At 45.0% G+C, this 26,251-nt stretch overlaps 1 protein-coding gene across 5 annotated transcripts in view; it reads left to right on the top strand.

The window, feature by feature from the left end:
• The window catches only part of atp11a (ATPase phospholipid transporting 11A), a 375,081-nt gene that overhangs the window by 69,254 nt on the left and 279,576 nt on the right, over positions 1–26,251 (top strand). For all 5 annotated transcript variants that reach the window (XM_041199613.1, XM_041199614.1, XM_041199610.1 and 2 more), the window contains one exon: positions 10,757–10,860. In XM_041199613.1, the coding sequence (XP_041055547.1) occupies positions 10,757–10,860 (104 nt within the window). The remainder of the gene's footprint in view (positions 1–10,756; positions 10,861–26,251) is intronic.

Here is a 26,251-nt window from a genome sequence, read left to right as displayed (position 1 = left end):
ATGTCATGCCCTTCGAACCTCCCGCTCTGCTATTGCTTCCTGTGAGTAGATGAGCTACAGACACGGGGTCCCTGTATCACCGGGAAAATTCCGTAGCCTTAGAAAATGGCCATGACTTGCTTCCTTGATACCCTTTAATCGGCTTCCTGCCACTAACACTAATCTGAGCACACAACCCACATCTGGGAAAAGCTTCCAGAGCGGGACCACATTGACAAACTAGCCCGATGTTTTGTCATGTCGTATTCCTGCTCCCCAAAAATCTCTGTCACCTCCCATAGCCTGGGAAAACACCCCCACGTGTTTGAACCCCTCTAATCAGTTTTCCACCCTTGCCAAAGTACTGAAATGGCTCTTCGCAAAGTTACAAATGCCATCCCATGTGACTGTGACAAAGGTAAATTATCCCTCCTTGTCTTTGCAACCTGTCTGCAGCTTTTGACACAGTCAACCCCCATTCCCCGCCCCCCCACCCAGTGCCTTTCCAGCATCCAGCTGAGTGGGACTGCACTCGGCTAGTTCCATTCTTATCTATCTAATCAAAGCCAGAGTGACCTGATTCTCTTTCTGCTCCTGTACCATCATCTCTGGTATCCTCCAAAGATCAACCCTTGACATCCACTTATTTTACATCTACATGCTGTCCTTCAGTGACATAATCTGAAAACACCACATTAGTTTCCACGTTTATGCTGATGACTCTCAGCTCTAACTCACTACCACCTCTCTCAACCTCTTCACAGTCTCTTGTCACACTGCTTGTCTGACATATAGTATTGGATGAGCAGATATTTTCTCAGTTAAATATTGGGAACACCAAAGCTCATATCTTTGGTTTCTGTTACAAACTGCATTCCCTAGCCGCCCACTCATCCCACTCTGTGGCAACTATTTGTTCAGGGAATGTGGGTGTCACTGGCTAGGCTAGCACTTATTGCCCATCCCTAATTGCCCTTGAGAAGGTGGTGGTGACCCACCTTCTTGAACTGCTGCAGTGCAAGTGGTGTAGGTACACCCACTGTGCTGTTAGGAAAGAAGTTCCAGGATTTTGACCCAGCGGCAATGAAGGAATGACAATATAGTTCCATGTCAGAATGATGTGTGGCTTGGAGGGGTACTTGCCGGTGGTGGTGTTCCCATGTGTCTGCTGCCCTTATCCTTCTAGGTGGCAAAGGTTGTGGGTTTGTAAGGTGCTATCTAAGGGCCTTGGTGAGTTGCTGCAGTGTATCTTGTAGATAGTACGCACTGCTGTCACTGTGTGTTGGTGTGCAGGGAGAGTCACATGGACTGTTTTGTCCTGGATGGTGTTGAGCTTCTTCAGTGCTGTTAGAGTTGCACACATGCAGGTAACTGAGTATTCTATCACACTCTTGACTTGTGCTTTAAACGATGGACAGACTTTGAAGAGTTAGGGGGTGAGTTACTTGCTTCAGAATTCCCAGCCTCTGACCTGCTCTTGTAGCCACAGTATTTATGTGGCTAGTCCAGTTCAGTTTATGTTCAATGGTAACCCTCAGGATGTTGATAGTGGGGGATTCAGTGATGGTAATGCCATTGGATGTCAAGGGGAGTTGGTTAGATTCTCTCTTGTTGGAGATGATCATTGCTTGGTAAGTAACATTCACGTGACACTTATCAGTCCAAGCCTGAATATTGTCCAGGTCTTGCTGCATGGACACGGACTGCTTCAGTGTCTGAGGAGTTGCAAATGGTGCTGAATGTTGTGCAATTATCAGAGAACATTCCCCACTTCTGATTTTAGGTTGGCGGGAAAGTCATTGATTTATGAGATGAAGATGGTTAGACCTAGGACATTTGACCCCAAATTGAGCTTCCAACCACTTATCTGCGCCATTACTAAGACCACCTAAATTATACCTGCATAATATTGCCTGATTCCGTCCCTGCCTCAACTCCCCTGTTGCTGAAACTCTGACCCATGCCTTCGTTATATTTTCCTATTGCGATGCAGTGCATTCCTGGCCCTCCATAAACTTGAGGCCATCCAAAATTTGCTGGATTCCTACTTGCACCAAGTAACGTTTACCACCCATTACCCCTGTGCCTACTGGCCTACATTCTGGTTAAGCACCACCTTGATGTTCAAACATTTTCATACTTGTTTTCAAATCCCTGTCTCTTCTAGTCTCCCTCAGCCTCATGACTCTCGGAGATCCTCTCCCCTCTATTTCTGGCCACTTGAGCATCACCGATTTTATTGGTGTGCTGTGGGCAGTTGGGCCTTCAGCGAGCTGAGTACCAAGCTGAAGAGTGTCTTTCCGAAACATCTGTACATCTCTCTCTTCCCTTTGGAGCTCCTTAAAAGCTACCCTTTTTGACCAAGCTTTTGGTCGTTGGCTCTAAAATCTCCTTGTGTGGCTCGGTGTCAAATTTTGCTCTATAAGGCTCCTGTGAAGTGCCTTAGGAAGCCTTGCTACTTTTAAGAAGCTGTAGGAATATATGTTGTTGTTGACTCAGTTTCCCTGCTTTCATTCCTCCCTTAGCGGTTGCTGCACTTCTCAAAAATACTTGGGATTGTTCGGTCGCAATCTTTACTATTTTGTTCATTGCTTGAGCAGGGAGAAGGTGCATGGAAAACGTTAATTTATTCCCAGCCTGATACTGATATTAATTTCAGAATATTTTGAATCAGCCACCAGAACTTGACGGAAACCTCTCTACTTTTTTGAACCAAAACATAAAAAATTTACAGCACTGAAGGGGGCCTCTGTCATTAAAGGAAAGTCATAGTCATAGAGTTAAACAGCACAGAAACAGACCCTTCAGCCCATCGTGTCCATGCTGGCCATCAAGCACCTATTATTCTAATCTTTTTTTCTAGCACTTGGCCCGTAGCCCTGTATGCTGTGGTGTTTCAGGTGATCATCCAGATACTTCTGAATCCCTCTGGGTGAAAACATTTTTCCTCAAATCCCCTCCAAACCTCCTGTACCTTACCTTAAATTTATGCCCCCTGGTTATTGACACCTCCACTAAGGGGAAAAGTTTCTTCCTATCTACCCTATCTATTCCCCCTCATAATTTTGTACACCTCTATCAGGTCTCCCCTCAGCCTTCTCTGCTCTAAGGAAAACAACCCTAGCCTATCCACTCTCTCTTCATATCTGAAATGCTTCAGTCCAGGCAGTATCCTGGTGAATCTCCTCTGCACCCTCTCCAGTGCAATCACATCATTCCTATAGTGTGGTGACCAGAACTACACACACTACTCCAGCTGTGGCCTAACTAGCATTTAAGACAGCTCCAACATCATCTCCCGGCTCTTAAATCCTATGCTTCAGCTAATAAAGGCAAGTATCCCATGTGCCTTCTTAACCACCTTATCTATCTGTGCTGCTGCCTTCAGGGATCTATAGACATGTACACCAAAGTCCCTCCGATCCTCTGTACTTCCTGGGGTCCTATCATTCATTGTGTATTCCCTTGCTGTGTTAGTCCTCCCAAAATGCATCACCTCACAATTCTCAGGATTAAATTCCATTTGCTACTGCTCTGCCCATCTTACCAGCCCATTTATATCGTCCTGTACTCTAAGACTTTCCTCCTCACTATTTACCACACCATGAATTTTCATGTAATCTGTGAACTTACTGATCATACCTCCTATATTCATGTCCTAAATCATTAATGTACACTACAAACAGCAAGGGTCCCAGCACCGATCCCTGTGGTGCACCACTTATCACAGGCTTTCAATTGCAAAAACAACCTTCGACCATCACTCTCTGCTTCCTGCCACTAAGCCAATTTTGGATCCAATTTGCCAAATTGCCCTGGATCCCATGGGCTTTTAGCTTCTTGACCATTCTCCCATGCGGGACCTTGTCAAAAGCTTTACTGAAGTCCATGTAGACTACATCAACTGCACTACCCTCATCTACACAGCTAATCACCCCCTCGAAAAATTCCATCAAATTTGTTAGACATGATCTGCCCCTGACAAAGCCATGCTGACCATCCCCCTGATTAGTCCAAGTGGAGATTAATCCTGTCCCTCAGAATTTTTTCCAATAGTTTCCTTACTACTGATGTTAGACTTACTGGCCTGTAATTACCTGGTTTATCTCCACTACCCTTCTTGAATCGTGGTACCACATTCGCTGTCCTGCAGTCCTCTGGCACCTCTCCTGTGGCCAGAGAGGATTTGAAAATTAGTGTCAGAGCCCCTGTAAACTCATCCCTTGCCTCACAGATCAGCCTGGGATACAGCTCATCTGGGCATGGGGATTTATTCACTTTTAAGCCTGCTAAAACCGCTAATACCTCCTCCCTTTCAAAGCTAATTTGTTCAAGTATATCACAGTCCCCCTCCCTGATTTCGACACCTACATCGTCCGTCTCCTTAGGGAACACAGATGAAAAGTAATAACTTAAAACCTTACCTACATCTTCTGGCTCCACACACATTGCCACTTTGGTCCTGAATGGGCTCTACTCTTTTCCTGGTTATCCTCTTGCCCTTAATATATTTATAAAATGCCTTGGGATTTTCCTTTATCTTGCCTGTCAGTGTTTTCTCATGCACCCTCTTCACTCTCCTAATTACTTTTGTAAGTACCCCCCTGCACTTTCTATACTCCTCTAGGGCTTCCGCTGTATCTGCCATAAGCCTCTTTTTTTTTTCTTACCCAATCCTCTATATCCCTTGACATCCAGGGTTCCCTGGACTTGTTGGTCCCACCCCTCACCTTTATGGGAACATGTTGGCCTTGAACTCTCACTATTTCAGTTTTGACTGACTCCCACTGCTCTGATGTAGACTTTCCTACTAGTAGCTATTCCTTGTTCACTTCGGCCAGATCCCGTCTTATCATATCGAAATCAGCCTTCCCCCAATTCAGGACCTTTATTTCCGGTTCATCTTTGTCCTTTTCCATAATTACCTTAAACTTTAGTGCTATGGCCACTATCCCCAAAATGCTCCCCCACTGAAACTTGTACCACTTGCTCGGCTTCATTCCGGAAGATTAGGTCCAGTACCACCCTTTCTCTTGTAGGACTTTCTATGTGCTCGCTCAAAAAGCTCTCCTGGATGCACTTTAAGAATTCCGCTCCCTTTAAGCCTTTCACACTAAGACTATCCTAGTTAATACTGGGGAAGTATTATTACCCTATTATTTTTACATATCTCTGAGATTTGCCTACATATCTGCTCCCCTATCTCCCCCTGACTGTTTGGAGGCCTATAGTACACTCCCAGCAAAGTGATTGCCCCCTTTTTGTTTTTAAGTTCTGCCCATATGGCCTAATTTGAGAAACCTTCTAAGATAACATCCCTCCTTGATCAATAGTGCAATGCCACCTCCTTTTTACACCCCCTCCACCCCCGTGTCATGCCTCAATATTGAGCTGCCAGTCCTGCCCTTCTCTCAACCATGTCTCTGTGATAGCAACAATATCATATTCCCACGTGTTAATCAACACCTGCAATTCATCTGTCTTTCTTGTAAGACTTCTTGGGGGAAAATAGATGAGTCCAGCCTTGCATTATTCACTTGTGCCTTAACAGGTCTGTATTTGCTCTGTCTTCCAGACTGACTTAAATTCTCTTCTATATTTGGCTGTGCATCAACTGCTACTGTACTTCCACTCTGGATCCCATCCTCCTGCCAAATTAGTTTAAACCGACCCCCAACAGCCACTAGCAAACCTCCCCACAAGGATGTTGGTCCTGTTCTAGTTCAGGTGCAACCCATCTGACTTGTACAGGCTCCACCTTCACCAGAAACAGACCCAGTGATCCAGGAAACTAAAGTCCTCCCTCCTGCACCATCTCTTCAGCCACACATTTATCCTCTCTATCCTCCTATTCCTATACTCAGTAGCATGTGGCACAGGGAGTAATCCAGAGATTACAACCTTTGAGGTCCTGCTTTTTAATCTGCTACCTAACTCCCTAAAGTCTTGTTGCAGGACTCTATCCCTCTTTCTACTTATGTTGTTGGTACCAATGTGAAACACTACCTCTGACTGTCCACCCTCCCCCTTCAGAATGCCCTGCAGTCTGTGACATCCTTAACTCTTAGCACCAGGGAGGCAACACACCATCCTGGAGTCACGTCTACAGCCACAGAAGCACCTGTCTGCACCCCTCACTATTGAGTCTCCTACCACTATTGTTCTTGCACTCTTACTCCTCCCCCCTTGTGCAGCTGAGCCACCCACAGTGTGGTGAACTTGGCCCTGTCTGCACTCTCCAGAGGAACCTTCACCCTCACCGTTTTCCAACACAGAAAAATGGTTCTTGAGTGAGATGCGCTCTGGGGCCTTCCTGACTACCTGCCTGCCTCCCTTCTTCTGACTGGTGGCCACCCATTCCCTCTCTAACTGCACTTCATTAAGCTGTGGAGTGACCGCATCTAAATTTGTGCTATCCACATAATCCTGAGCCTGGCAGATGAACCGCTGTGTCTCCAGCTGACGCTCAAACTCCGAAAACCATCCGAGATACCAAATGAATACTTCTCATCAGTATTTATCAAAGAGAAGGACTTAGCGGTCGATTTGTCTAGGGAAGAGTGTGTAGATAGCCTGGATCATGTTGAGATCAACAAAGAGGAGGTGTTAGGCGTCTTGAAGAATATTAAGGTGGATAAGTCTCCAGGGCCAGATGGGATCTAACCCAGAGTACTGAGGGAGGCAAGGGAGGAGATTGCTGGGGCCTTGACAGAAATCTTTGTATCCTCACTGGCTACGGGTGAGATCCCAGAGGACTGAAAAATGGCCAATGTTGTGCCATTGTTTAATAAGGGTAGCAGGGATAATCCAGGAAATTACAGGCCGGTGAGCCTTACGTCAGTGGTAGGGAAATTATTGGAGAAGATTCTTTGTGACAGGATTTACTACCATTTGGATACAAATGGGCGTATTAGTGAGAGGCAGCATGGTTTTATGAAGGGGAGGTAGTGTCTCACTAACTTGATTGAGTTTTTCAAGGAAGTGACAAAGATGATCGACGATAGAAGGGCAGTGGATGTTATATACATGGATTTCAGTAAGGCCTTTGACAAGGTTCCTCATGGCAGACTGGTACAGAAGGTAAAGTCGCACGGGATCAGAGGTGAGCTGGCAAGATGGATACAGAATTGGCTTGGTCATAGAAGACAGAGGGTAGCAGTGGAAGGGTGCTTTTCTGAATGAAGAGCTGTGACTAGTGGAGTTCCGCCGGGATCAGTGCTGGGACCTTTGCTATTTGTGGTATACATAAATAATTCGGAGGAAAATGTAACTGGGCTAATTAGTAAGTTTGCAGATGACACGAAGGTTGGAGGAGTTGCAGATAGTGAAGAGGATTGTCAAAGGATACAACGGGATATAGATCGGTTGGAGACTTGGGCGGAGAAATGGCAGATGGAGTTTAATCCGGACAAATGCGAGGTAATGCATTTTGGAAGGTCTAATACAGGCAGGAATTATACAGTAAATGGCAGAACCCTTAAGTGCATTGACGGGCAGAGGGATCTGGGTGTACAGGTCCACAGGTCACAAAGTGGCAACGCAAGTGGATAAGGTAGTCAGGAAGGCATATGGCATGCTTGCCTTCATTGGCAGGGGTATTGAGTATAAAAGCTGGGAAGTCATGCTGCAGCTGCATAGAACCTTGGTTAGGCCACACTTGGAATATTGCGTGCAATTCTGGTCACCACATTACCAGAAGGATATGGAGGTATTGGAGAGGGTGCAGAGGAGGTTTACCAGGATGCTGCCTGGCCTGGAGGTTATTAGCTATGAGGAGAGGTTGGAGAAACTCAGATTGTTCTCACTAGAGTGACGGAGATTGAGGAGTGACTTGATAGAAGTTTACAAAATTATGAGTGGCATGGACAGAGTAGATAGAAGCTTTATCCCAGAGTGGAAGAGTCAATTACTAGGGGACATAGATTTAAGGTGAGAGGAGAAAACTATAGAGGAGATGTGCGGGGCAAGTTTTTTACACAGAGGGTAGTGTGTGCCTGGAATTCGCTGCCAGAGGAGGTGGTGGAAGCAGGTACGATAGTGGTGTTTAAGAGGCAGCTTGATAAATACATGAATAGGATGGGAATAGAGGGATACGGACCCTGGAAGTGCAAAATGCTTTAGTTGACGGGCAATATGTTCTTTGTTGAAAGTATCCCTATATACATTTTTGAGCTACCATATCTAGTCATCCTGCTACTTTCAGGAATCTGTCAATGTGCACTCCATTGTCCCTCTGCTCCTGTACACTTTTCAGTAACCTAGCACTCATTGTGCTTTCTCATGTCTTGCTTTCTCTCCCCAAACACATTACTTCTTTGGATTGAAGTCCATTTACCAGTTTTCTGCCCACCTGACTGAATAATGGATATCTTGCTGCAGTCTGAAGCTTTCCTCCGAACTCTCAACCACATGGCCATTTTTTTTATCATCTGCAAACTCCTTAATCATGGCCTCCACATTTAAGTCTAAATCATTAATATCTGCTATGAAGAACAAGGGACCCAGTATTAAGCCTTGCAGAATACCAGTGGGAACACTCTTTGCAGTCACCGTTAAACCATTACCCTTTGCTCCCTGTAACTGAGCTAATTTTGGAACCTACTTTCCACTTTCCCTTGGATCTCATGGGCTTTTAATTTTCTGGCCAGTCTGTCATGCGAGACCTTGTCAAAAGCCTTGCTATAATCCATGTAGACTACATCAAGCATGCTTTCCTCATTGAAACTTCTTGTTACTTCCTCAAAAATTTCAATCAAGTTTGTCAGGCATGACCTTTCCTTAACAAATCCGTGCTGGCTGTCCTTGATTAATCAAAGCGTTTCAAAATTATGATTTATACATCTCTCAACGTTTTCCAATAATTTGCCCTCCACCAAGGTTCAATTGACTGACCTATAATTGCTCAGTTGATCCCTTCCTTCCTTTGCAAACTATGGTGCAATGTTAGCAACCCTCTAGCCCCACATTTGTAGTCAGAGAGAATTGGAAAATGATGGTCAGCGTCTCTGTTACTTCTTCCCTTGCTAGTCTAAACTTGGGATGCATTTCATCTGCACCTGGTGATTTATCTACTTATAAAGGTGCTAAACACTTGAATATTTCCTCTCTCACTATGTTTTAAGAGCCATGTCCTCATTTTCCATTTCCACATGCAAGTTATCTCTTTGGTGTCTCACTGGCTCTTCTCATTTGTCAGTTATTCTCTTTGTGTATTTATAAAACATATTTTTCATGCCCTCTCTTTACTTTCCCAATATCCTTTTTGATTTCACCCCTGCATTTTCTATGCTCCTCTAGGCTTTCTGCAGTATTGAACCCTTAATATCAGACGTAAGCTTCCCTTTTTAACTCTGTATACTCTTTAGCCTCAATGTAAAATGATAAAATGTAAACTATTTTTTCAACTGAAGTATTTGTCTTTGTCAATTTTCTGAGCACTAAATAAGGCGACTGGTGGATTTCAGATTATGGCTACAGCAGTGCTTTTAACATAAAAACAGAATTACCTGGAAAAACTCAGCAGGTCTGGCAGCATCGGCGGAGAAGAAAAGAGTTGACGTTTCGAGTCCTCATGACCCTTCGACAGAACTTGAGTTCGAGTCCAGGAAAGAGCTGAAATATAAGCTGGTTTAAGGTGTGTGTGTGGGGGGCGGAGAGATAGAGAGACAGAGAGGTGGAGGGGGGGGGTGTGGTTGTAGGGACAAACAAGCAGTGATAGAAGCAGATCATCAAAAGATGTCAACGACAATAGTACAATAGAACACATAGGTGTTAAAGTTGGTGATATTATCTAAACGAATGTGCTAATTTTAACTTTAACACCTATGTGTTCTATTGTACTATTGTCGTTGACATCTTTTGATGATCTGCTTCTATCACTGCTTGTTTGTCGCTACAACCACACCCCCCCCTCCACCTCTCTGTCTCTCTATCTCTCCGCCCCCCACACACACACCTTAAACCAGCTTATATTTCAGCTCTTTCCTGGACTCGAACTCAAGTTCTGTCGAAGGGTCATGAGGACTCGAAACGTCAACTCTTTTCTTCTCCGCCGATGCTGCCAGACCTGCTGAGTTTTTCCAGGTAATTCTGTTTTTGTTTTGGATTTCCAGCATCCGCAGTTTTTTTTGTTTTTATCTCTGTGCTTTTAACATCACTGATGCACAGCCTTGGCACTGTCCTGTCCCATTTAGGTGCTTGGAATACTCTACATTCTGGTTTAAAAGCTGAAAATCTGATTCTGGGCTAAATTTTTCTGAAAACAAAATACCGCAGGCATTGTAAATCTGAACTAAAAACAGAAAATGTTGGGCAACTCAGCAGGCCTGGAATTCATTAATTGGAATCTGTTAAATTAATTCCTGTTTCTCCTTCCACAGATGCTACCTGACCTGTTGAATATTTCCAACATTATCTGTTTTTTAAATTTTTCTGATGTGGTCTTTTAAAGTTTCAGATTAGAATTGTTAACTCATGTAACCACAATAGTTGTTTAACATGCTAACCAGCATGTGTAACTGGTAATATTTTGTACAAAGAATTCTCAGTTTGTGTTCTCATCATGCATCATTCAAACCATTTGATATAAAGGTAACTTTTTAATGTCATGTTTCACTGACTTTTTTTTCCCCTAAATTGGGCAACTGATGTGCTGGTCATGACTGAATAATACACTGTGCAGTGACATGGTTGAGTCAAGTGCTGGGTAGGATTTTTCGCTTAGGTAGGTTTAGATGTCAGAGAGCAAATGTTTCCAGTCCCACTTTTCTTCCTTCAGACTTACCAAGCTGTTCAAGATACAAAAGCTTTGCGAACTGAGGCAGAACTGGACGTCTTGAATGCTACAATTGAGTGTGAACAGCCACAGCCTGATCTTTACAAGTGAGTCTCAGCATGGATATCAAATTTCAGTGCAGAATTGCAGGCAAGGGTTGGGGAGTGTCAGTTCTTATTCAGACTCATGGTAACTTTCATATCCTGTTGTTGGGCTACTTGATGGTGTTTGTGATATTAACCAGACAACCTGGAGTTTATGTTCTCATTTGTTTAAGGAATAAATTTCGATCCTGCTTATTGAACTCTAGTTCACACACTGCAACATTTACTGACTATAGCAGAGTAACTGCTACTTTCTCAAACTCTGTTATACCTCATCATTTTTATAAGACATTTTATTATATTCTGACAAGTCCAATCCCATTCTCACCCCACTCCCTATGCCCCCCATCCCCTGTACCCTTTTATATCCCACCCAATGTAGTTCCACTCTCCTTGTCACTCCCCATACCCTTTAATGTCCCACCAGTCTAATCCTGCTCTTCTGCTCCATGTATCCTCGAATAACCCACCAGGTCTAATCCCTCTCTTCCTGCTCACTCCCTGTACACTTTAATACCCCACCCCATCTAATCCCACTCCCCAGCTTTTTTAATAATCTTTTTTTACAGGAAGCAATTTAAATACATTTGTAGTCATGTTCCAGGAAATCGTAACTAACTTACTACTAACTAACCACGACTATTTAATTGACTTGATGGAGATTTTTGTGAGGTAACAGTGTGTTGAGGAGGGTAATTCAGTTGATGTGGTGTATATGGACTTCCAAAAGGCATTTAATAAAGTGTCAGATGGCAGCTTGGCAGCAAAGTTGAAGTCCATGGAGTAAAAGAGAAAGTGGCAGCATGGATATGATGTTGGCTGAATGAGAGGAAACACGGAGTAATGATGAAAACTTGGTTTTTGGACTGAACAATGGCAACAACATATAATATACCTTACCTTTCACTTATTGAAACATCCCAGAGCATTTCACAGGAATATCATGAAACAAAATATGACCTTGAGCCACATAAGGTGACATGATATCAGATGGCCAAAGAGGTAGATATTAAGGACTGTCTTAAAGAAGGAGAATGAGCTAGAGAAGCAGAGAGGTATAGGGAGGAAGTTAGGTGCAGGTGAAGGAAAATACAGAGCTCAGTGTCAGAACCACTACTTTTCCTGATTAGTATTAATGAACTAGATTGTCATGTACAGGACATAATTTCAAAGTTAGCAGATGACACCAAACTGGGAAATATTGTCAACTGTGAGGTGCATAATGATAGATTTCAGGAGGACATAGACAGGCTGGTGGAATGGATGAACATGTGGCAGATGAGATTTCTTTGCAGAGAAATGTGAAGTGATATATTTTGGTAGGAAGAACAAGGAGGTGCAATATGAACTGAAGGGTACGATTCTAAAGGGGTGTGGGAAGAAAGAAGCCTGGGGGTATCTGTGAAGGTTGAGAAAGTGTTTTAAAAAATATATGGAATCCTAGACTTTATATATGGAGTACAAAAGCAAAGACGTCATGATGAATCTTTATAAAATGCTGTTTTGGCTTCAGCGAGAGTGGTTTATTCTTTGATGGGATGTGAGTGCTGCTGGACGGGTCAGTATTTATTGCCCATTCCTTATTGCCGTTGAGAAGGTGGTGGTGAGCCACCTTCTTGAACTGCTGTTGTCCATTGGGTGCATGTAAGCCCACAGCTCTGTTAGGAAGTGAGTTCCAGGATCTTGACCCGGTGCCAATGAAGGAAAGGCAGTATAGTTCCAAGTTGGCATGGGGTGTGGCTTGGAGGAAAACCTGAAAAGGCAGTGGTGTTCCCATGTGTCTGGTGCCCTTCTCCTCCTTGGTGGTAGGGGTCATGGGTTTGGAAGGCACGAATGAGAGAGACTTGGTGTGTTGCTGCAGTGCATCTTAAGGGTAGTACACATTTCTGCCCCTGTGCATCTGTGGTGGAAGGAGTCAATGTTTAAGGTCGTGGATGGGGTGCCGATCAAATGGGCTGTTTTGTTCTTAATGGTGTTGACTTCTTGAGTATTGTTGCAGTCATCCAGGCAGAGATAAAGTGTTCCACCACAATCCTGACTTGTGCCTTGTAGATGGTGGACAGGCTTTGGAGAGTCAGGAGATGAGTTACTCACTGTAGAATTCCCAGCATCTGACCTGCCCCTATAGCCACAGAATTCATATGGCTGATGCAGTTCGGTTTTTGGTCAATGGTGACCCCCAGAATGTTGATGGTGGGGGATTCAGCAAAGGTAATGCCATTGATTGTTAAGGGTAGATGGTTAGATTCTCTCTAGTTGGAGATTGCCTGGCACTTGGTGTGACACAAATGTAAATTGCCTCAGCCTAAGCCTGAATGTTTTCCAGGTTTTGCTTCATGTGGACATGGACTGCTTCAGTATTTAAGGAGTCACAAACGGTACTGAACACTCTTCCGTCATCAGCTAACATCACCACTTCTGATCTTATTTTGGGGGGAAGGTCATTGATGAAGCAGCTTACATTGCTTGGGCCTAGGACACTACCCTGAGGAACCCCAGCAGCAATGCCTTGGGGTTGAGATGATTGGCCTCCAACAATCACAACTACCTTCATTTGTGCTAGGTCTGATTCCAAGCAGTGGAGGGTTCCTCCCGATTCCCATTGACTTCAGTGTTGCTAGGGATTCTTGATGCTGCACTTGGTCAATTGCTGCCTTGACATCAATGACAGCCACGCTCTGCTCATCTCTGGAATTCAACTCTTCTGTCTATGTTTGGACCAAGGCTATAATGAGGTCTGGACCTAAACAGTTCTGGCACAACCCACATTGAGCATGGGTGGGCAGGTTCTTGGTTACTAAGTGCCATTTGATAGCTCTGTCAATGACTTTGCTTCTGATTGAGAGTAGACTGATGAGTTGGGAATTCGCCAGATTGGATTTGTGCGACTTGGTCTGGATAGGCCTACCTGGGGAATTTTCCACATTGTCAGGGAGATGCCAGAATTGTAGCTGTAATGGAACAGGTTGCCTAGGGATGCAGCTAGATTTGAAGCCCAGATCATTAGTACTACTGTTGTGGCCCATAGCCGTTGCTGTATCCAGGGCTTTGAGCTGTTTCTTGATATCATGTGGAGTGAATTGGATTTGGGAGTGGTAGTGTCCCTGTCTCTGAGCCAGAAGCTCCAGGCTTGAGTCCCACTGTGCTCATAACACTGCCAAACAGGTTGATTTATCAATCTGCAAATCCTTCCAACATGCCTATGACAGGCAGTAAGAGTGGGAGAGATTCCTGGTCAGCCATACTTGATATGGAGTGGTGCCCCTTAAACTATAACCTCTGAACTCATGATACTTACGATGTTAGGAGACCTCAGGAGGAGGATGGGATGGATCATCCACTTGGCTGCAAATTCTTTAGTCTTGTCTTTTTGTGAGGGGCTAAGACCTCACATTACATATAGAGATATCCTCATTGCTATTTATAAAATTTTTAAAAACTAAACAAAGGCCCTTAAAATGGCTGAAATCTAAAATGTCTGTCGTGACCCCAGAGCAAAAGAGCCATTTTGCAGTTTTGGAAATCGTACACCTTGTTATCTCTGAGGAACTACAATCACCTGGGGACTGCACAGTCCAACTTCAAAGGGAGCTACATCAAAGGCCTTTTGTATTTGATAACCAAGGCTGGCTAGTGGAGATGGAACATCTACTAAGGCAATGACCCTTCAAACTTTCCTTTTAACCCAAAAGGGCTAAGGCATTATCAGCCTGGAACACAAAGCCAATCTCCACACACTGGATAAACATCCTTTGTCAAAGATGGTGGAGAGGTGGGAGTCATGTGACATGGGCCTCTAGCTTGTGGAACAAGTAATATTGCCTTGCTGAACTGAAAAGCTCAGTCTGCTGTTTATCATCTAAGTGGCAGCCTCACAGAAAAGGACCTCTGCTCAGGTTGAACACCTGGCCTTGTTTGCACTGATTCTGCTGGAAATTCTGTACCATCACCTACGAGACTGATTCATTTAGTCAAAGAGTTATACAGCACAGGAACAGACCCTTCGGCCCATTGTGTCTGTGCTGGGCATCAAACACCTCTCTATTCTGATCCCATTTTCTAGCACTTGGCCCGTAGCCCTGTGTGCTGTGGCATTTCAAGTGCTCATCCAGATACTTCCTAAGTGTTGTGAGGGTTCCTGCCTCTACCCCCACACAGGCAGTGTGTTCCAGATTCCAACCACCCTCTGGGTGAAAACATTTTTCCTCAAATCCCCTCTAAACCTCCTGCCCCTTGCCTTAACCCCCTGGTTACTGACACCACCACTATGGGGAAAAGTTTCTTCCTATCTATCCTATCTTTGCCCCTCATAATTTTGGATACCTCTCTCAGTTCCCCCCTCAGTCTTCTCTGCTCTAAGGAAAACAACCCTACCCTATCCACTGTCTCTTCGTAGCTGAAACACTCTTTGTGAATCTCCTCTGCACCGTCTCCAGTGTAATCACATCCTTCCTATAGTGTGGCGACCAGAACTGCACACACTACTCCAGCTGTGGCCTAACTACCATTTTATACAGCAACAACATCATCTCCCTGCTCTTATATTCCATGCCTCGGCTAATAAAGGCAAGTATCCCATATGCCTTCTTAACCAGCTTATCTACGTATGCTGCTGCTTTCAGGGATCTATGGACATGTACACCAATTTCTGTATGCCTATCTTATCGTGTAAAGAGAACACCACAGGAAAAGTGAATTATACAGCATCAGGTTTCAGCCTATTGACCAGATCCAGAAGTAAAGTCCAATGATTTTTTCCTTCACAGAGGTCAGCACGATGCGATAGGCCATTTGAGATGAATTGGCCCTGTAGGACTCTGGAACCTACGTGAAACAATATTTATTTTCTCTGTGGCCTTTGTACCGTATTCCCTTTCTTTACTGTCTGAGTGTGAAAGCAATGTTGCGACCCTCCTTTCACGGGTTTTGAGCTTGTGCAAATAAACCAACCCTTTGAGTTCATCCTACCTCGGGTTTGCTGTGGGATTATTAATAGAAAATTGGATTGCACCAAAACTGAGGGGATTGGGAAATACGCCACCACTTATAAAGATGGAAAGAACTCAAAATACCTTTCTGTTTACAGACGGTTGGTGAGAGGAGAAATTAGTGCTGTTTAAATTAAACCGCCTCCCGTCCTTAACACTTCTACACTGACGTGCTGGGCTTCCCCATCATTGAGGATGGGGATATTTGTGCAGGAGCCTCCAGTTAGTTGTTTAATTATCCACTACCATTGCCAACTGAATGTGACAAGACTGCAGATCTATGGAATCGCTTTGCTCTGTCCATCGATTGCTACTTTCACTGTTTGGCGTGCATTGCAGGCCTATGTTGTAGCGTTACGAGGTTAGCGCCACATTTTTAGGTATGCCTAGTGTTTTGTGGGTTGTCTCGTGGCCTAATCTATATAGGAAAAGTTTCCCTCTACTCATGAGCAACTCTGGTCTGACTGAGGCTGGTTATTTCAAAATGACTTCATTAACTTTATATACAAGATAGGCTACAAGGTAGGTACATCTGTCTTGAGTACCAAATATTCCATCTACCGTACAGAGTCTCTAGCACATGACCTCTCATGTCACTGTTACATCAGGATACACATCACTAACTTATTACCATAACTATTGACCCAATAAACTACACCTCCCCCCAGTTTAACATTAACTTCTTTAATAACAATGTTAAACTATTTACATTACTTTCCTGAACTTCTGTAATCTTTACTGTTTCGTGCTCTGTCCAACTCCTACTCCTACTTTTTCACACCACTCCCCCCCCACCCAAGTCACTGTTATGAAGAATTCAATCTCTGTGTTGTCGGCTCTCTGGGAAGATGTTGAGCATACGTGTGGGCACTCATCTGCTCCCTGGAGGAGATGGCATTAGCGGAGTAGAATAGCAGCTTTCCAGGGCTGCTGGTGAGTGGGGTGTGATCTCCACAACAACTGAACCATAAAGACTGTGGAACCTTTTTGAAGTAAGATTGATCCAAGAGAGAAGACTGAAGGACATTGACACTTACACTCTCTTCAGCAGGAAGAGGATAGACTAGCATTTGCTCAGGAACCTTTTGCTTCCTCTTAACACGCTGGAGACAAGCCTGAAAAGGTGAGGTATTTTCAGTTCCACAGCTGTCTAATTCATGGCTGTATTGAGGACGATAAAGGTATTCAATATCTGAGATTCGAATGAATCTGGACAATGAGAAAAAGAACAACAAAATTTCTCTCACATTGCAGGAAATTAAGATATGATTTCCTGACAACACTAAGGAAACTACTTATCTTTTCTGTAGACAGTGGTAACATGCTACAAGGCTGCTCTGTTGTAGGCATTGGGAAGACTGTTAGCATAAGGAGAAAAGTCAATGCTATTTTAAGCAATGGAATGAATCGCCAGAATGAAACGTAGCTGAAATCCTTGTACAGGACTCGGAAGCTGTTAAAACTTTGAAGACCTGGCTTTGGCTTCTATGCTGTAGACCATCTTCAGTGGAAGAAGATTTTCTGATGAGATTGAAATGTGGGCCTCGACATACTTTCACCCCAGCTAGGAAGCTCTACTAATGCTCTGGCATCTATGGAGTCAAGAATTTTGTGCTCTTTGGACAATCTCATGGTTAACCAGTGATATACAATGCATCTCATTGATGGGTTCACTTAGACATTAAATCCTGTTCTTCCACAGTAAACACAGCTGACTCCTCAAAAAGAAAAGCAGACCTCGTGCTTCAGCAGTAGATTAAAATAGCATTTCAATTTCTAAGACTTCAACCTCCAAAAGATCATTCAGTGGTGCGATAGCTTCTTTCTCATAACCTCCTTCAGGACCTCGGTCCAGAAGGTCTCTTGTGAATGGCCACCATCGCTGCAGTGCCTTCAATACCCACATCCTCTGGCCTAGCTTCAAAAAGAACTGAGAGGTCCACAATCCCAAACTTTGCCTGGGGCCTATTGGATGGTGTCTCTGTGATGGAGAGTGACGTCTCCTGTTGAACAATCCTACTGCCTGTACTGCTTCGTTGTGCCACTGTGTAAGCGCCTCAAGATGGCTGCTGTAGGGTTTCCCGCCCTTTTGCCGGTTTTGGCAGGCTTTTGAGTAGGTGGAGCTGGCGCCCTTAGGTCTATCCAGCTGACGGAGCTATTCAAAGCCTTGGTGTCGCAACGGACTATAGCCTGATTTCGCTTTCTGGGTTCAGCCTGCCTAGCGCACTGAACTGCTTGATTGATCTTTCACCTGTAAGAAATCTGAGAGGCTTTTGTCACAGACTCCAGCGATGATGTGGTCCCAAATACGTTCATTTTTCAATGTGCCATACCCACAAGAACTGGCTAGATGATATGGGTTGGTAAAAAACAACTCAACAGATTCCCCTGGTCTTATGAATTTCAGATTAAATAGCGCTCACTTGATTACTCACTAATATCTAGAGGTTTGGTTTGAGACTGAAATACATGTAGAACACTTTTAGGATAGTTTTGAGGTCTGTGGAGGTCTCTTCTACCCCTGTCTCAAGAGGATATGGTCAGTGACAGGCCCTATGGCAGAGAGGAATGAACGAACCTGCGCTTCTGCTCTTTGGCATGCAAACCTGATGCTGCTCGATACCTTGGGAAGTGTTCTTTCTCCAACTTCCAATGTTGGCCTTTCTGTGAACCCTTGAGGTTTTCGAACGGCTGCTGAAGTAAATTAAAATGCAGAGGCACAGCGAGCCAGGCACTTAGAACTCATCTCCTACAGGCTGCAACACATGACTCCAAACAAACTTAAGTCCAAATCAAGCACCAAACAGATGGCAGCACATGACAACCAAGGATTTCAACTCCAGCAAGTCCAGTCATGAGGAGTGAGACGAGGTGCATACTACTGGGCCAATGATTGCTGCTGTTCAGAACAACAGCAATCATTGGCCAGGTCACCTGTCAATCAGGGTGGACCACATACCTAATTGGCTCCTTTGGACATTGGCCGAGTAGCCTGTCATTCAAGGTGTTCAATGAACCTGGGCCTCCCGAGAGCCTGGGCCCTAGTGATTAGTACCTCTCCTGGGCCCTGGGGCTGGCAGCACTGTGTAGAGAGATACAGAATTAACAGTTTACGACAATCCGATAGTTTCTCGGTCACCATTACTGAAACTGGCTCATAATTCCAGATTTATTAATTAGGATTTGAACCAGTGTCCCCTCTGGATTACTGCTCTAGTAACATTGCCATTACGCCACTGTCCCCATGCCTAGCTCTCGGTATGACACTTTAGGAAGGATGTGAAGGCTTTAGAGAGGGTGCATCAAAGATTTACAAGAATGGTTCCAGGATTAAGGGCTGCTGTTACATGGATAGATTAGAGAAACTGGGGCTGTTTTCTTTAGAGAAGAGAAGGTTAAAAGGACATTTGATGGAGTTGCTTAAAATCATGAGGGTCTAGATAGTGCAGGCAGAAAGAAACTGGGTCATTTATTGTTTATTGCAAGGGGAATGGAATATAAAAGTAGGGATATTTTGCTGCAGTTGTAGAAGGTGTTGCTTAGACCACATCTAGAGAACTGTGTACAGTTTTGCTTTCCTTATTTAAGAAAGGGGACAAATGCGTTCAAGGCAGTTCAGAGAAGATTCACTCGACTGATATCTTTTAGGGGGGAGGTTATCTTATGAAGAAAGGTTGGACAGTCAGGGCCTGTATCCAATGGAGCTTAGATTGAGGTTGGACAGTCAGGGCCTGTATCCAGTGGAGATTAGATTGAGGTTGGACAGTCAGGGCCTGTATCCAGTGGAGATTAGATTGAGGTTGGACAGTCAGGGCCTGTATCCAGTGGAGATTAGATTGAGGTTGGACAGTCAGGGCCTGTACCCAGTGGAGATTAGATTGAGGTTGGACAGTCAGGGCCTGTATCCAGTGGAGATTAGATTGAGGTTGGACAGTCAGGGGCTGTACCCAGTGGAGATTAGATTGAGGTTGGACAGTCAGGGCCTGTATCCAGTGGAGATTAGATTGAGGTTGGACAGTCAGGGCCTGTATCCAGTGGAGATTAGATTGAGGTTGGACAGTCAGGGGCTGTACCCAGTGGAGATTAGATTGAGGTTGGACAGTCAGGGCCTGTATCCAGTGGAGATTAGATTGAGGTTGGACAGTCAGGGCCTGTATCCAGTGGAGATTAGATTGAGGTTGGACAGTCAGGGCCTGTATCCAGTGGAGATTAGATTGAGGTTGGACAGTCAGGGCCTGTATCCAGTGGAGATTAGATTGAGGTTGGACAGTCAGGGCCTGTATCCAGTGGAGCTTAGATTGAGGTTGGACAGTCAGGGCCTGTACCCAGTGGAGATTAGATTGAGGTTGGACAGTCAGGGCCTGTATCCAGTGGAGATTAGATTGAGGTTGGACAGTCAGGGCCTGTACCCAGTGGAGATTAGATTGAGGTTGGACAGTCAGGGGCTGTATCCAGTGGAGATTAGATTGAGGTTGGACAGTCAGGGCCTGTATCCAGTGGAGATTAGATTGAGGTTGGACAGTCAGGGGCTGTATCCAGTGGAGATTAGATTGAGGTTGGACAGTCAGGGCCTGTATCCAGTGGAGATTAGATTGAGGTTGGACAGTCAGGGCCTGTATCCAGTGGAGATTAGATTGAGGTTGGACAGTCAGGGGCTGTATCCAGTGGAGATTAGATTGAGGTTGGACAGTCAGGGCCTGTATCCAGTGGAGATTAGATTGAGGTTGGACAGTCAGGGCCTGTACCCAGTGGAGATTAGATTGAGGTTGGACAGTCAGGGCCTGTATCCAGTGGAGCTTAGATTGAGGTTGGACAGTCAGGGCCTGTATCCAGTGGAGCTTAGATTGAGGTTGGACAGTCAGGGCCTGTATCCAGTGGAGATTAGATTGAGGTTGGACAGTCAGGGCCTGTATCCAGTGGAGATTAGATTGAGGTTGGACAGTCAGGGCCTGTATCCAGTGGAGATTAGATTGAGGTTGGACAGTCAGGGCCTGTACCCAGTGGAGATTAGATTGAGGTTGGACAGTCAGGGCCTGTATCCAGTGGAGATTAGATTGAGGTTGGACAGTCAGGGCCTGTATCCAGTGGAGCTTAGATTGAGGTTGGACAGTCAGGGCCTGTATCCAGTGGAGATTAGATTGAGGTTGGACAGTCAGGGCCTGTACCCAGTGGAGATTAGATTGAGGTTGGACAGTCAGGGCCTGTATCCAGTGGAGATTAGATTGAGGTTGGACAGTCAGGGCCTGTATCCAGTGGAGATTAGATTGAGGTTGGACAGTCAGGGCCTGTACCCAGTGGAGATTAGATTGAGGTTGGACAGTCAGGGCCTGTACCCAGTGGAGATTAGATTGAGGTTGGACAGTCAGGGCCTGTATCCAGTGGAGATTAGATTGAGGTTGGACAGTCAGGGCCTGTACCCAGTGGAGATTAGATTGAGGTTGGACAGTCAGGGCCTGTATCCAGTGGAGATTAGATTGAGAGGCAGTCTTATTGAAACATAAAAGATGCTGAGGGGACTTGACATGGTAGATGCTGAAAGGATGTTTCCTTTTTGGGGAGACGATAATGAGGGGACACAGTTTAAAAATAACAGGTTTCCAATTTCAGATGGAGATGAGAAGAAATTTTTCTCTTAGAGGGTTGTGAGTCTGTGGAACTCATTTCGCTAGAGAGCAGCGGAGGTGGGGTCAATGAATATTTTTAAGGCTGAGATAGATTCTTGACCAGCAAGGAAATCAAAGGTTATTGGAGGTAAGCGAAATGTGGAGTTGAGGCCACAATCAGATCAGCTATGATCTTATCAACCTGCGGCGCATGTTCGAGGGGCCAAATGGCCTACTCCAACTCCTACACCAGAGCGGGACCAGGAGACAGCATGAGAGGAGCGGCAACTTTAGAGACTGAGGGGAACCAGGCCCGACACCAGAGTGGGGATGGGAGCCCTGGTAAGGTCTAAAAAGAATGGGGATTGAGATTCTGAGTGCAGATTTAAAAAGATTGGGAGCTGGACTTGGGGCTGAAAGCAGCGCAAGGATAGAGCAAGATTTCCGTGGAGACTTGGGGGCTGAAAGCGGCGCATGGACAGAGTGAGAGTTTCGGGGACACTCGGGGCTGACCGGAGAGAATAGGCCAGCGAGAACGGCATGAAAGGGCGTGAAAAACATAGGCCGAAACTAGAGAGGAGAGGCAGACCCTCAGGACCTTCAGGCAGTGGAGTTCGAAGTGACGCCACAATTCAAAAATCATCTGATTGGTAAGTAGGGTGAGTACTTCGACTACATCTTCTACTAATGAAATTGCTGCAGTCCATTAACTTAAAGAAAATAAGGTGAGGACTTTGGACTGTAGTGGTGCTGTTTGGAGTGGAATAAGGCCCCTAGCGAAGTTAGTATTTTGTAAAGGGAGTAACTAATGAGCTTAATCTAAAGAAAAGTCATGGCAGAAGTGCTCACACTCATGATATGATCCTCCTGCGCTATGTGGGAAGCCATGGACACTTCCAGTGTCCCTGGCGACCTTGTGTGCAGGAAGTGTATCCAGCTGCAGCTACTGGGTAACCGTATTTCAGAGCTGGAGCTGCGGTTGGATTCACTGTGGAGCATCCGCGATGCTGAGATTGTCGTGAACAGCATGTTCAGTGAGGTGGTCACACCGCAGGTGAAGAATGAACAGGCAGAAAGGGGATGGGTGACCACTAGGCAGAGTAGAGGAATGCAGGTAGTACAAGAGCCCCCTGTGGCCATCCCTGTCTAACAGATATACCGTTTTGGATACTGTTGGGGGAGATGACTTCTTGGCAAAGCAGCAGGAGCCAAGTCCATGGCACCACGGGTGGCTCTGCTGCACAAGACGGGAGGAGGAAGTGTGGCAGGGCTACAGTGATAGGGGGATTCAATAGTAAGGGGAACAGACAGGCGTTTCTGTGGCCGCAAAAGAGACTCCAGGATGGTATGTTGTCTCCCTGGGTCAAGGATGTCTCGGAGAGGCTGCAGGGCATTGGTCGTGGTCGTGGTACATATTGGTACCAACGGCGTACGTTTAGAAAAAGGGATGAGGTCCTACAAGCTGAATATAGGGAGTTAGGATGTCAATTAAAAAGCAGGACCTCAAAGGCAGTAATCCCAGGATTACGACCAGCGCCATGTGCTAGTGAGAGTAGAAACAACAGGACATATCAGATGAATACGTGGCTGAAGAAATGGTGTATGAGGGAGGGATTCAGATTCCTGGGACGTTGGCACTGGTTCTGGGAAAGGTGGGATTAGTACGAACAGGATGGGTTGCATCTGGGCAGAACCAGGACCAATGTCCTCGGAGTTGGGGGGGTGGGGGGATAGTGTTTGCTAGTGTGGTTGGTGAGGGTTTAAATCAGGATGGCAGGAGGATGGGAACCTGAGCAGAGAGACCGAGGAGGGGGAAATGAGGATCGAAACAAAAGACAGAAAAGAGAAGCAAAAGTGGAAGGCACAAAAAACAAGGGCAAGAAACAAATGGGGTCACAGTGCAAAATAAAGCTAAGGTGACTAACAAGGCTAAAAAGACAAGTCTAAAGGCATTCGTTGTATCCTAATGCAAGGAGCATTCATGATAAGGTAGATGAATTAACAACACAAATAGATATAAACGGTTATGATAGAGTTGCAGTTATGGCGACAAGGCGAAAGAGTGACCAAGGATGGGAACTGAACATCCTGGGGTATTCAATATTTAGGAAGGACAGACAAATAGGGAAAGGAGGTGGGGTAGCATTGTTGGTGAAGGAGGAAATTGATACAATTGTGAGGAAAGGTATTGGCTTGGAAAATCATGATGTGGAATCTGTTAGGGTGGAGATAAACACTAAGGGGCATAAAAAGTTGGTAAGGGAAGGCATTAAGCAGGAAATTAGAGACACATGCAATAAGGGTACAAACTGTAACCATGGGTCACTTTAATCTACATATAGATTGGACAAACCAAACTAGCAATAACACTGTTGAAGAGGATTTCCTGGAGTGTGTACGTGATGGCATTTTTAGACCAATATGCTGAGGAACCAACTAGAGATCAGGCTATCCTAGACTGGGTATTGTGCAATGAGGAAAGATTAATCAACCATCTTGTTGTGCGGGGTCCCTTGGGAAAGAGCGACCATAAAATGATAGAATTGTTCATTAGGATGGAGAGTGAAGAAGTTGAATCTGAAACTACGGTCCTGAATCTAAATAAAGGGAACTACGAGGGTATGAGGCACGGGTTGGCAATGATGGATTGGGGAACCTTACTAAAAGGATTGACAATGGATAGGCAATGGCTAATATTTAAGGAACATATGCATGAATTACAACAATTATTCATTCCTGTCTGGCACAAAAATAAAACAGGAAAGGCGGCTAATCCATGGCTTACAAAAGAAATTAGGGATAGTATTAGATCTAAAAGGAAACATACAAAATTGCCAGAAAAGCAGCAAGCCTGAGGATTGGGAGCAGTTTAGAATTCAGCAAAAGTGGACAAAAAGATTGATCAAGAAGGGGAAAATGGAGTATGAGTCTAAACTGCCAGGAACATAAAAACTGACTATAAAAGCTTCTCTTAATATGTGAAGAGAAAAAGACAAACGTAGGCCGCTTAGAGTCAGAAGCGGGGGAAATTATAATGGGAAACAAAGAAGTGGTAGAAGAATTGAACACACATTTTGTTTCTGTCTTCACAAAAGAGGACACAAATAATTTCCCAGAAATATTGGGGAACCAAGGGTTTAGTGAGATGGAGGAATTGAAGAAAATTAATATTAGTAAAAAAAAAATGCTGCTAGAGAAATTAATGGGGTTAAATGCTGAAAAATCCCCAGGCCCTGATAATCTACATCCCAGAGCACTAAAGGAAGTGGCCCTGGAAATATTGGATGCATTGGTGGTCATCTTCCAAAATTTTATAGACGATGGAGCAGTTCCTACAGATTGGACGGTGGCAAATGTAACCCCACTATTTAAGAAGGGAAGGAGAGAAAAAAACAGAGAATTACAGATGTTAGCTTAACATCAGTAGTGGGGAAAATGCTAGAGTCTATTATAAAATATGTGGTAACAGAACACTTGGAAAACATGGGTCTATGAAAGGGAAATCATGCTTAAGTAATCTACTGGAATTTTTTTTGAGGATGTAACTAGTAGAATAGATAAGGGAGAACAAGTGGAATGTGGTGTATTTGGATTTCAAGAAGGCTTTTGATAAGGTCCCACATAGTGGGCAAAATTAAAGCACATGCAATCGGGGGTAATATACTGGCATGGATTGAGAATTGGTTGACAGACCGGAAACAGAGAGTGGGAATAAATGGGTCTTTTTCCGGATGGCAGGCGGTGATTAGTGGTGTACCGCAGGGATCAGTGCTTGGGCCCCAACTATTCATGATATATATAAATGACTTGGATGAGGGAACCAAATGCAATATAAAGAGTCCATCCCATTCAGTTTCTTCGCCTCCGTCGTATCTGTTCTGATGATGCCACTTTCAAAAACAGTTCCTCTGACATGTCTTCCTTCTTCCTTAACCGAGGTTTTCCACCCATGGTGGTTGACAGGGCCCTCAACCGTGTCCAGCCCATCTCCCGTGCATCCGCCCTCACACCTTCCTCTCCCTCCCAGAAACATGATAGGGTCCCCCTTGTCCTCACTTATCACCCCACCAGCCTCCGCATTCAAAGGATTATCCTCCGCCATTTCCGCCAACTCCAGCATGATGCCACCACCAAACACATCTTCCCTTCACCTCCCTGGTGGCATTCCACAGGGATCGTTCCCTCTGGGACACCCTGGTCCACTCCTCCATCACCCCCTACGCCTCAGCCCCCTCCCACGGCACCTTCCCATGCAACCGCAGAAGGTGCAACACCTGACCCTTTACTTCCTCTCCCCTCACCGTCCAAGGGCCCAAACACTCCTTCCAAGTGAAGCAGCATTTCACTTGCACTTCCCTCAATTTAGTCTACTGCATTCGCTGCTCCCAATGCGGTTTCCTCTACATTGGAGAGGCCAAACGCAGACTGAGTGACCGCTTTGCAGAACACCTTCGGTCTGTCCACAAGCATGACCCAGACCTCGCTGTCGCTTGCCATTTCAACACTCCACCCTGCTCTCATGCCCACATGTCCGTCCTTGGCCTGCTGCATTGTTCCAGTGAAGCCCAACGCAAACTGGAGGAACAGCACCTCATCTTCTGACTAGGCACTTTGCAGCCTTCCGGACTGAATATTAAATTCAACAATTTTAGATCATGAACTCTCTCCTCCATCCCCACCCCCTTTCCGATCCCCCTTTTTTCTAATAATTTATGTAGGTTTTTCTTTTCCCACCTATTTCCATTATTTTTAAATGTATTTCCCTCCATTGTTTTATCTCTACCTTTTAGCCTATTTCGATCC

Source organism: Carcharodon carcharias, chromosome 11 (genome assembly GCF_017639515.1).
Source record: "Carcharodon carcharias isolate sCarCar2 chromosome 11, sCarCar2.pri, whole genome shotgun sequence".
Taxonomy (NCBI): Eukaryota; Metazoa; Chordata; class Chondrichthyes; order Lamniformes; family Lamnidae; genus Carcharodon; species Carcharodon carcharias.
Note: the sequence above shows the minus strand (reverse complement) of the source record. Positions and strands in the feature narration are given on the sequence as shown.